The sequence below is a fragment of the Ranitomeya imitator genome, chromosome 4 (genome assembly GCF_032444005.1).
Source record: "Ranitomeya imitator isolate aRanImi1 chromosome 4, aRanImi1.pri, whole genome shotgun sequence".
Classification (NCBI taxonomy): domain Eukaryota; kingdom Metazoa; phylum Chordata; class Amphibia; order Anura; family Dendrobatidae; genus Ranitomeya; species Ranitomeya imitator.
The window spans coordinates 482572252-482584645 of NC_091285.1; the positions used below are offsets into that span (position 1 = coordinate 482572252).

Below are 12394 nucleotides of genomic sequence, written 5' to 3' on the forward strand. Positions count from 1 at the left end.
TAATATGCGGTTATTAGTCATTTAGGACTTATGTTATCATGTTTTTTGCACTTTATTAATATGTTGACCACATAGGTCAGGGATTTTTGCACTTTATTAATATGCGGGCCACATAGGTCAGTGATTTTTGCACTTTATTAACATACAACACACACAAGAAATAGACATTTAGAACTTATTTATGATTAATATGCGATTATTAGGCATTTAGGACTTATGTTATCATGTTTTTGCACTTTATTAATATGCGGTTATTAGGCATTTAGGACTTATGTTATCATGTTTTTTGCACATTATTAATATGCTGACCACATAGGTCAGGGATTTTTTGTGCTTTATTAATATGCGGGCCACAAACACTTCTGCACCCACGGGCGCTTCTCAACCAACCATGCATCCGGTACTCATCAGGCACTGTGAAATAATGCAAAAATACATCTGTGTGTGGCTGTCGGCATCAACATTTTGCTATTATAAGTTTATGGTTCTGTAAAGAACACGCAACACATACAGAACTCACACACACACACAAATACACACAGCACACAACACGCACATATTATGAAAAATGACAACCATTGTATGTGATTTAAAAGACTTTAGTTAGATTTATCAGGGGTGATTTAGTTTGAAAGCACGCAGCTCCTCGGTATTGTCAGGTGTTGGACACGCATTTAACAGTCTTTCATATGTATCGCAGAAAGATTTTAGTTCCAACTGCGGGTCAGCGGCTTAAAGAAAAGTTATTGTGGCCTTGATTCTGGGGTAACACATGTTTATAAATATAGCCTAGTCGTGTATTTATTTTACACATGGTTTATAACACCTTTCATTTGTTTTTGTTGTTTGATTGTCATGTAAGAAGCGTTGTGTTTTATACGAATATAAAAGTGACACATTCCCATATATTATTACAGCTTTCATTAATTCTACATTATTTTAGCACATATTAATTTTACACTATTAATTTTACAGGTGCCTGTGCTGCCTATAATTTGACTCCTTTTTATACAAAGACATCTAACATATACAGACTTTTAATGTTTTTGTGTAAAATCGCGGTCAGACAGGCACAAACACACACACACACACACACGCACACAACACAGAACCACACACAACAAACACACAGAACCCACACACACACAACACATACAGCACACACACACACACACACACACACAAGAAATAGACATTTAGGACTTATTTATGTTATTATCTTTATGCACTTTGGATGTGCTGTCTATAATTTGACTCTATCCTTGTTTTGTTGAAAATAACTGGACATACATAAGAAACCGGGCAATATATCTTTATAGAAATAACACTTCTGCACTCTTTGTGCATTTCTATCAGTTTTATTCATGCATTTATAACACAACATGTTTGATATTGGTAATTTGATTCTGGGAACACATTTTAAGTTACTGCTGCACATGTATTACTGTTTTTCTTGTTTTTTTGTGTAAAATTTCGTTGTTGGCTTACAAAGACATTTCTTTGAGAAATGTGTAGCATAACCAATTACCCATCACGGCCACTAGATGGCAGAATATCATATTAATTATTCTGGGATAACATTTCTCTTTGTGCATTTCTATCAGTTTTATTTATGCTTTTATAACACAACATGTTTGATATTGTTAATTTGATTCGGGGATAACACATGTTTATAAAAATAACGCTATAGCAAGCGGTAATGTCAAATTCTGAAAATAGCCATTTTATATTGAATTACTAACATTTTTCTATTTTAGCGCTGACACAGCCACATATATTATTCCCGCTTTCTTTAATTCTGCATTATTTTATCACATGATGAAAATAGTCATGGGATAACATTTCTCTTTGTGCATTTCTATCAGTTTTATTCATGAATTTATAACACAACATGTTTGATATTGGTAATTTGATTCTGGGAACACATTTTAAGTTACTGCTGCACATGTATTACTGTTTTTCTTGTTTTTTTGTGTAAAATTTCGTTGTTGGCTTACAAAGACATTTCTTTGAGAAATGTGTAGCATAACCAATTACCCATCACGGCCACTAGATGGCAGAATATCATATTAATTATTCTGGGATAACATTTCTCTTTGTGCATTTCTATCAGTTTTATTTATGCTTTTATAACACAACATGTTTGATATTGTTAATTTGATTCGGGGATAACACATGTTTATAAAAATAACGCTATAGCAAGCGGTAATGTAAAATTCTGAAAATAGCCATTTTATATTGAATTACTAACATTTTTCTATTTTAGCGCTGACACAGCCACATATATTATTCCTGCTTTCTTTAATTCTGCATTATTTTATCACATGATGAAAATAGTCATGGGATAACATTTCTCTTTGTGCATTTCTATCAGTTTTATTCATGCATTTATAACACAACATGTTTGATATTGGTAATTTGATTCTGGGAACACATTTTAAGTTACTGCTGCACATGTATTACTGTTTTTCTTGTTTTTTGTGTAAAATTTCGTTGTTGGCTTACAAAGACATTTCTTTGAGAAATGTGTAGCATAACCAATTACCCATCACGGCCACTAGATGGCAGAATATCATATTAATTATTCTGGGATAACATTTCTCTTTGTGCATTTCTATCAGTTTTATTTATGCTTTTATAACACAACATGTTTGATATTGTTAATTTGATTCGGGGATAACACATGTTTATAAAAATAACGCTATAGCAAGCGGTAATGTCAAATTCTGAAAATAGCCATTTTATATTGAATTACTAACATTTTTCTATTTTAGCGCTGACACAGCCACATATATTATTCCAGCTTTCTTTAATTCTGCATTATTTTATCACATGATGAAAATAGTCATTTTATATTGAATTATTGCAGCTCGCGGCGCGTTACCACTGGACTCGTTTCTCAATTAATTTCCCAGCTGGCGACGCTATCTATAATTCTGCGTATACCTTAGGCGTGTATTTACATGGCAGTGTAATTATTTCTCACAATAAAACAGCATCTCAAATTTTAAGTTAGCTAACAGCATAATGATGACAAATGCATCTTTGCGGAATCTGATAACGAAACGATGAACAATGGACGGACCCTGACAAATACACACAACACACAACACGCACATATTATGAAAAATGACAACCATTGTATGTGATTTAAAAGACTTTAGTTAGATTTATCAGGGGTGATTTAGTTTGAAAGCACGCAGCTCCTCGGTAATGTCAGGTGTTGGACATGCATTTAACAGTCTTTCATATGTATCGCAGAAAGATTTTAGTTCCATCTGTGCGAGTTTGCTTTGAGCGTACTGCGCAGACATGTCAGTAAACATTTTGACATGGTCAGCATCCCACGAAGGACGACCTGTGTAAGGTGTATGTACAGCAACTTTCTGCTTTCTACCTACACGGCGTCGGGATACGGCTCGTTTCTTTAGAGGTAATACAGGGGCAAAAACGCTAGAAGAGCCTGCAAGAGCAGTATCTGCAGATTGCACAGTCTGGCACACAGGTATATTGAGGGGCTCTGTGGGTGACCACATACCCTCGGAGAGCTGTTCAATTTCTCTGTTTTCAGGCGTAACTTGTGGTATGACGCCTGTGCTATTGGCGGGCCGAGTTATGCGGGGCCTAGCGTTCGGCGCTGCACGTTTCTCTCTTGAAACGTTCGTATATTTCTGATGTGAAATCTTGGGGCTTGGATTCCCGGGTTGTTTTGGTGCAGCGTAGCATTCATCACGATCCACAACACAGATGGGCGAGAGAGATGTTGTTCGCACCGCCGTATTAGCTCTTTGTGGTTGATTCTCTTCAGCGTCGTAATTACGCCGGTGCAAAACTCGTTGCTGAAGAGGCGACGTATCTAAAAGAAAAGATACAAGTGGCGGTTAGCCGCGAAACGGCGCAAAATTGGAAAAGCTAAACGGCGACGCATAGCTATGATCATGCGTAATATTTGAAAAGTTAATGGGGACAGGTACCCATGAAATCATTGTAACAATATTTACATAAACCTGTATAGAGCAGTCCAGATATATACTTACAAGTATGAAGCGGGAATTGTCCCACATCAGCTCCTGGTTTAACGGGCGGCGCAATGCTCAAACTCGCAGAGGCGGGAATATTCTCTTTTTCAAGCTGTATTTTCCGGGCAACTAGATTAGCGGGTGTAAGTAAAAATATAACGATTAGCGAACACAGAATTGATTTTCTACACAAAACTGCAGCGGTGAGACGAATATATATATATATATATATATATATATTCAAAAATGAATTTTCTGACAGTTAGTTAGCAGCTGTAAGTAAAATATGAGTATTACACAAAAGTGAGAATCGACTGTATTTCAAGTGAACAGATACCTTTTCTATTCTTGAAACATCGGCGTAACGAGTTGCCGCGTCTTTTAGGAGCATCGGGTTTCGCTGAAGTTGCAGGGTTCTTGACATCTATGATCTCCACGTCTGAACCCAGCGTATCGCGTGGTTCGGGAACACACCAGTTTTCAGCCATATCGTCAGATGTCTCCGTGTCAGTATCTGTATGAGAAATTGCGCGTAGTTCGTGTTTACATACAAAGGATTAAAGCAACTGATATAGTATAATATAGTTTTACGGTATAAACATATTTGCGGTGTAAATTAATATAGCAAGACTTATGCCGCTATATATTAATAATTCAGTATTATATTGGTGGCTACCGCTATTATTTGTTTTATTAATTTAATCATATATTTATTATGACATAATTTGTGTAATACAATAGTTAATAGATGCTATAGTTTTACGCCATAAACAGTATATATTAACATAGATAATATATATATATATATATATATATATATATATATACAGTGGGGCAAAAAAGTATTTAGTCAGTCAGCAATAGTGCAAGTTCCACCACTTAAAAAGATTAGAGGCGTCTGTAATTTACATCATAGGTAGACCTCAACTATGGGAGACAAACTGAGAAAAAAAAATCCAGAAAATCACATTGTCTGTTTTTTTAACATTTTATTTGCATATTATGGTGGAAAATAAGTATTTGGTCAGAAACAAACAATCAAGATTTCAGGCTCTCACAGACCTGTAACTTCTTCTTTAAGAGTCTCCTCTTTCCTCCACTCATTACCTGTAGTAATGGCACCTGTTTAAACTTGTTATCAGTATAAAAAGACACCTGTGCACACCCTCAAACAGTCTGACTCCAAACTCCACTATGGTGAAGACCAAAGAACTGTCAAAGGACACCAGAAACAAAATTGTAGCCCTGCACCAGGCTGGGAAGACTGAATCTGCAATAGCCAACCAGCTTGGAGTGAAAAAATCAACAGTGGGAGCAATAATTAGAAAATGGAAGACATACAAGACCACTGATAATCTCCCTCGATCTGGGGCTCCACGCTAAATCCCACCCTGTGGGGTCAGAATGATCACAAGAACGGTGAGCAAAAATCCCAAAACCACGCGGGGGGATCTAGTGAATGAACTGCAGAGAGCTGGGACCAATGTAACAAGGCCTACCATAAGTGACACACTACGTCACCATGGACTCAGATCCTGCAGTGCCAGACGTGTCCCACTGCTTAAGCCAGTACATGTCCGGGCCCGTCTGAAGTTTGCTAGAGAGCATTTGGATGATCCAGAGGAGTTTTGGGAGAATGTCCTATGGTCTGATGAAACCAAACTGGAACTGTTTGGTAGAAACACAACTTGTCGTGTTTGGAGGAAAAAGAATACTGAGTTGCATCCATCAAACACCATACCTACTGTAAAGCATGGTGGTGGAAACATCATGCTTTGGGGCTGTTTCTCTGCAAAGGGGCCAGGACGACTGATCCGGGTACATGAAAGAATAAATGGGCCATGTATCGTGAGATTTTGAGTGCAAACCTCCTTCCATCAGCAAGGGCATTGAAGATGAAACGTGGCTGGGTCTTTCAACATGACAATGATCCAAAGCACACCGCCAGGGCAACGAAGGAGTGGCTTCGTAAGAAGCATTTCAAGGTCCTGGAGTGGCCTAGCCAGTCTCCAGAGCTCAACCCTATAGAAAACCTTTGGAGGGAGTTGAAAGTCCGTGTTGCCAAGCGAAAAGCCAAAAACATCACTGCTCTAGAGGAGATCTGCATGGAGGAATTGGCCAACATACCAACAACAGTGTGTGGCAACCTTGTGAAGACTTACAGAAAACGTTTGACCTCTGTCATTGCCAACAAAGGATATATTACAAAGTATTGAGATGAAATGTTGTTTCTGACCAAATACTTATTTTCCACCATAATATGCAAATAAAATGTTAAAAATACAGACAATGTGATTTTCTGGATTTTTTTTTCTCAGTTTGTCTACCATAGTTGAGGTCTACCTATGATGTAAATTACAGATGCCTCTCATCTTTTTAAGTGGTGGAACTTGCACTATTGCTGACTGACTAAATACTTTTTTGCCCCACTGTATATATATATTTAGCATTCTTACATGTGATACATGAAAGATAAATATCTATGTACCGTGTTACAATGACATTTTTCCCTATCTAAACGCAAAAAGGTGCTCCTAATTACCCATGATGAGATGAAGAGCAGGCCCATTATCGGCTATCGGCGCCACGGCTTCAATGCGCGCATAATTCTGCGTTATGAAATTATTGCGCCAATCGGGCGACATACACGGCTCTTAAATAAGAAAGAATGCATGAATATATAATACTTATAATATAATGACACAATCAGAATGAGTCAATACTCTGTACATTATACGCGTATAATACCGAGTTAATACATGCATTAATTGCATGTATGACTGTGTTCTGGGTGTTAACAGAAGGCGTGTGATGTGGCGTAACTGGGTGTGTTTCTGGGTGTTAACACCTGAGTTGCTTTCTGACACTCAGGATAAATACAGCTGACTGTCCCACTACAGGACAACAGACATCCACCAGAAGCCCGACTAGGTTAAAAAGCAGAGCTATTCTAAATGTAAGTATATAAGACAGTTGTGTTATTATTCGCAAATGCTTAATTATATTTAACTATGCATCTCTAAACCATAATTAAGGATGTTATTTGTTTAATAAGTTAGTGTTATACTGGAAGCTAACTGCATATTTAGTAGCGATGTATAATATAGTTTTTACTGTATAAGCAATATTTGTGGGACATAATTAATATAGAAAGGCTTATGGCTGGGTCATAACAACCATTGTTATCTGACATGTGCGAGCAATTAGTCACGGGTGCCGTATAATGCGGTTTCCTGTAGGTGTGTTCACGGTGGGTGGTAATTTCTCTCTGAACAGTTGCGCTACTCTCTGAAAAGTAAGTGTTTACTGTTTTATTTGCGGTCTAATATTATCAATGCCTGTAAAGCATATTTTTTGTAACGTAGTTTTAAACTGTATTTATTGGCGGAGCAGTTATAGATAAAACTTATCCCCTATTTATTTAAGATGGAAGCCCAATACCCTCGCGAGCAATGCAGCCCCCTTCTTGCAAGCACACAATTAGGTATTATACGCGTATAATGTACAGAGTATTGACTCATTCTGATTGTGTCATTATATTATAAGTATTATATATTCATGCATTCTTTCTTATTTAAGAGCCGTGTATGTCGCCCGATTGGCGCAATAATTTCATAACGCAGAATTATGCGCGCATTGAAGCCGTGGCGCCGATAGCCGATAATGGGCCTGCTCTTCATCTCATCATGGGTAATTAGGAGCACCTTTTTGCTTTTAGATAGGGAAAAATGTCATTGTAACACGGTACATAGATATTTATCTTTCATGTATCACATGTAAGAATGCTAAATATATATATATATATATATATATATATATATTATCTATGTTAATATATACTGTTTATGGCGTAAAACTATAGCATCTATTAACTATTGTATTACACAAATTATGTCATAATAAATATATGATTAAATTAATAAAACAAATAATAGCGGTAGCCACCAATATAATACTGAATTATTAATATATAGCGGCATAAGTCTTGCTATATTAATTTACACCGCAAATATGTTTATACCGTAAAACTATATTATACTATATCAGTTGCTTTAATCCTTTGTATGTAAACACGAACTACGCGCAATTTCTCATACAGATACTGACACGGAGACATCTGACGATATGGCTGAAAACTGGTGTGTTCCCGAACCACGCGATACGCTGGGTTCAGACGTGGAGATCATAGATGTCAAGAACCCTGCAACTTCAGCGAAACCCGATGCTCCTAAAAGACGCGGCAACTCGTTACGCCGATGTTTCAAGAATAGAAAAGGTATCTGTTCACTTGAAATACAGTCGATTCTCACTTTTGTGTAATACTCATATTTACTTACAGCTGCTAGCTAACTGTCAGAAAATTCATTTTTGAATATATATATATATATATATATATATATATATATATTCGTCTCACCGCTGCAGTTTTGTGTAGAAAATCAATTCTGTGTTCGCTAATCGTTATATTTTTACTTACACCCGCTAATCTAGTTGCCCGGAAAATACAGCTTGAAAAAGAGAATATTCCCGCCTCTGCGAGTTTGAGCATTGCGCCGCCCGTTAAACCAGGAGCTGATGTGGGACAATTCCCGCTTCATACTTGTAAGTATATATCTGGACTGCTCTATACAGGTTTATGTAAATATTGTTACAATGATTTCATGGGTACCTGTCCCCATTAACTTTTCAAATATTACGCATGATCATAGCTATGCGTCGCCGTTTAGCTTTTCCAATTTTGCGCCGTTTCGCGGCTAACCGCCACTTGTATCTTTTCTTTTAGATACGTCGCCTCTTCAGCAACGAGTTTTGCACCGGCGTAATTACGACGCTGAAGAGAATCAACCACAAAGAGCTAATACGGCGGTGCGAACAACATCTCTCTCGCCCATCTGTGTTGTGGATCGTGATGAATGCTACGCTGCACCAAAACAACCCGGGAATCCAAGCCCCAAGATTTCACATCAGAAATATACGAACGTTTCAAGAGAGAAACGTGCAGCGCCGAACGCTAGGCCCCGCATAACTCGGCCCGCCAATAGCACAGGCGTCATACCACAAGTTACGCCTGAAAACAGAGAAATTGAACAGCTCTCCGAGGGTATGTGGTCACCCACAGAGCCCCTCAATATACCTGTGTGCCAGACTGTGCAATCTGCAGATACTGCTCTTGCAGGCTCTTCTAGCGTTTTTGCCCCTGTATTACCTCTAAAGAAACGAGCCGTATCCCGACGCCATGTAGGTAGAAAGCAGAAAGTTGCTGTACATACACCTTACACAGGTCGTCCTTCGTGGGATGCTGACCATGTCAAAATGTTTACTGACATGTCTGCGCAGTATGCTCAAAGCAAACTTGCACAGATGGAACTAAAATCTTTCTGCGATACATATGAAAGACTGTTAAATGCATGTCCAACACCTGACGTTACCGAGGAGCTGCGTGCTTTCAAACTAAATCACCCCTGATAAATCTAACTAAAGTCTTTTAAATCACATACAATGGTTGTCATTTTTCATAATATGTGCGTGTTGTGTGTTGTGTGTATTTGTCAGGGTCCGTCCATTGTTCATCGTTTCGTTATCAGATTCCGCAAAGATGCATTTGTCATCATTATGCTGTTAGCTAACTTAAAATTTGAGATGCTGTTTTATTGTGAGAAATAATTACACTGCCATGTAAATACACGCCTAAGGTATACGCAGAATTATAGATAGCGTCGCCAGCTGGGAAATTAATTGAGAAACGAGTCCAGTGGTAATGCGCCGCGAGCTGCAATAATTCAATATAAAATGACTATTTTCATCATGTGATAAAATAATGCAGAATTAAAGAAAGCTGGAATAATATATGTGGCTGTGTCAGCGCTAAAATAGAAAAATGTTAGTAATTCAATATAAAATGGCTATTTTCAGAATTTGACATTACCGCTTGCTATAGCGTTATTTTTATAAACATGTGTTATCCCCGAATCAAATTAACAATATCAAACATGTTGTGTTATAAAAGCATAAATAAAACTGATAGAAATGCACAAAGAGAAATGTTATCCCAGAATAATTAATATGATATTCTGCCATCTAGTGGCCGTGATGGGTAATTGGTTATGCTACACATTTCTCAAAGAAATGTCTTTGTAAGCCAACAACGAAATTTTACACAAAAAACAAGAAAAACAGTAATACATGTGCAGCAGTAACTTAAAATGTGTTCCCAGAATCAAATTACCAATATCAAACATGTTGTGTTATAAATGCATGAATAAAACTGATAGAAATGCACAAAGAGAAATGTTATCCCATGACTATTTTCATCATGTGATAAAATAATGCAGAATTAAAGAAAGCGGGAATAATATATGTGGCTGTGTCAGCGCTAAAATAGAAAAATGTTAGTAATTCAATATAAAATGGCTATTTTCAGAATTTGACATTACCGCTTGCTATAGCGTTATTTTTATAAACATGTGTTATCCCCGAATCAAATTAACAATATCAAACATGTTGTGTTATAAAAGCATAAATAAAACTGATAGAAATGCACAAAGAGAAATGTTATCCCAGAATAATTAATATGATATTCTGCCATCTAGTGGCCGTGATGGGTAATTGGTTATGCTACACATTTCTCAAAGAAATGTCTTTGTAAGCCAACAACGAAATTTTACACAAAAAAACAAGAAAAACAGTAATACATGTGCAGCAGTAACTTAAAATGTGTTCCCAGAATCAAATTACCAATATCAAACATGTTGTGTTATAAATGCATGAATAAAACTGATAGAAATGCACAAAGAGTGCAGAAGTGTTATTTCTATAAAGATATATTGCCCGGTTTCTTATGTATGTCCAGTTATTTTCAACAAAACAAGGATAGAGTCAAATTATAGACAGCACATCCAAAGTGCATAAAGATAATAACATAAATAAGTCCTAAATGTCTATTTCTTGTGTGTGTGTGTGTGCTGTATGTGTTGTGTGTGTGTGGGTTCTGTGTGTTTGTTGTGTGTGGTTCTGTGTTGTGTGCGTGTGTGTGTGTGTGTGTGTTTTTGCCTGTCTGACCGCGATTTTACACAAAAACATTAAAAGTCTGTATATGTTAGATGTCTTTGTATAAAAAGGAGTCAAATTATAGGCAGCACAGGCACCTGTAAAATTAATAGTGTAAAATTAATATGTGCTAAAATAATGTAGAATTAATGAAAGCTGTAATAATATATGGGAATGTGTCACTTTTATATTCGTATAAAACACAACGCTTCTTACATGACAATCAAACAACAAAAACAAATGAAAGGTGTTATAAACCATGTGTAAAATAAATACACGACTAGGCTATATTTATAAACATGTGTTACCCCAGAATCAAGGCCACAATAACTTTTCTTTAAGCCGCTGACCCGCAGTTGGAACTAAAATCTTTCTGCGATACATATGAAAGACTGTTAAATGCGTGTCCAACACCTGACAATACCGAGGAGCTGCGTGCTTTCAAACTAAATCACCCCTGATAAATCTAACTAAAGTCTTTTAAATCACATACAATGGTTGTCATTTTTCATAATATGTGCGTGTTGTGTGCTGTGTGTATTTGTGTGTGTGTGTGAGTTCTGTATGTGTTGCGTGTTCTTTACAGAACCATAAACTTATAATAGCAAAATGTTGATGCCGACAGCCGCACACAGATGTATTTTTGCATTATTTCACAGTGCCTGATGAGTACCGGATGCATGGTTGGTTGAGAAGCGCCCGTGGGTGCAGAAGTGTTTGTGGCCCGCATATTAATAAAGCACAAAAAATCCCTGACCTATGTGGTCAGCATATTAATAAAGTGCAAAAAACATGATAACATAAATCCTAAATGCCTAATAACCGCATATTAATAAAGTGCAAAAACATGATAACATAAGTCCTAAATGCCTAATAATCGCATATTAATCATAAATAAGTTCTAAATGTCTATTTCTTGTGTGTGTTGTATGTTAATAAAGTGCAAAAATCACTGACCTATGTGGCCCGCATATTAATAAAGTGCAAAAATCCCTGACCTATGTGGTCAACATATTAATAAAGTGCAAAAAACATGATAACATAAGTCCTAAATGACTAATAACCGCATATTAATAAAGTGCAAAAAAAAAAAAAAATCCCTGACCTATGACAAAAAGCTAATATAATATAAACCAAAGATATAAAAAGAATGCTGAATTTTTACTAAACAGGTTGCTGAAGAATAAAAATGTCACAGCATGGAATAATAATGTTGAATTTATTTTCAAAGGATATTAGTAAGGCCGCGCACCAATAAATGATTTTACAATATTGTGCTATAAATCCCTTATAAATGAGAATGTGTTATAAATATCATATAAAAGTTG

The 12394-nt window shown here is 36.6% G+C and overlaps 2 protein-coding genes across 2 annotated transcripts in view; one reads left to right on the forward strand and one right to left on the reverse strand.

Annotated features, from left to right (window-relative positions):
• Nucleotides 1–2408: 2408 nt before the first annotated feature.
• LOC138674218 (uncharacterized) lies at nucleotides 2409–4690 on the reverse strand. Its single transcript, XM_069762121.1, has 3 exons — nucleotides 4357–4690; nucleotides 4038–4148; nucleotides 2409–3856 (listed from the first exon to the last, which is right to left on the reverse strand). The coding sequence occupies exons 1-3, from the start codon at nucleotides 4505–4507 to the stop codon at nucleotides 3174–3176; spliced, it is 945 nt and encodes a 314-aa protein (XP_069618222.1). The 5' UTR covers nucleotides 4508–4690; the 3' UTR covers nucleotides 2409–3173.
• Nucleotides 4691–7376: 2686 nt separating this feature from the next.
• LOC138674568 (uncharacterized) overlaps nucleotides 7377–12394 on the forward strand; it is a 33376-nt gene continuing 28358 nt past the window's right edge. The window contains exons 1-5 of the mRNA XM_069762390.1: nucleotides 7377–7503; nucleotides 7599–7709; nucleotides 8119–8295; nucleotides 8511–8621; nucleotides 8803–9261. Coding sequence (XP_069618491.1) covers nucleotides 7446–7503; nucleotides 7599–7709; nucleotides 8119–8295; nucleotides 8511–8621; nucleotides 8803–9261 — 916 coding nt within the window. The 5' untranslated portion in view covers nucleotides 7377–7445. The remainder of the gene's footprint in view (nucleotides 7504–7598; nucleotides 7710–8118; nucleotides 8296–8510; nucleotides 8622–8802; nucleotides 9262–12394) is intronic.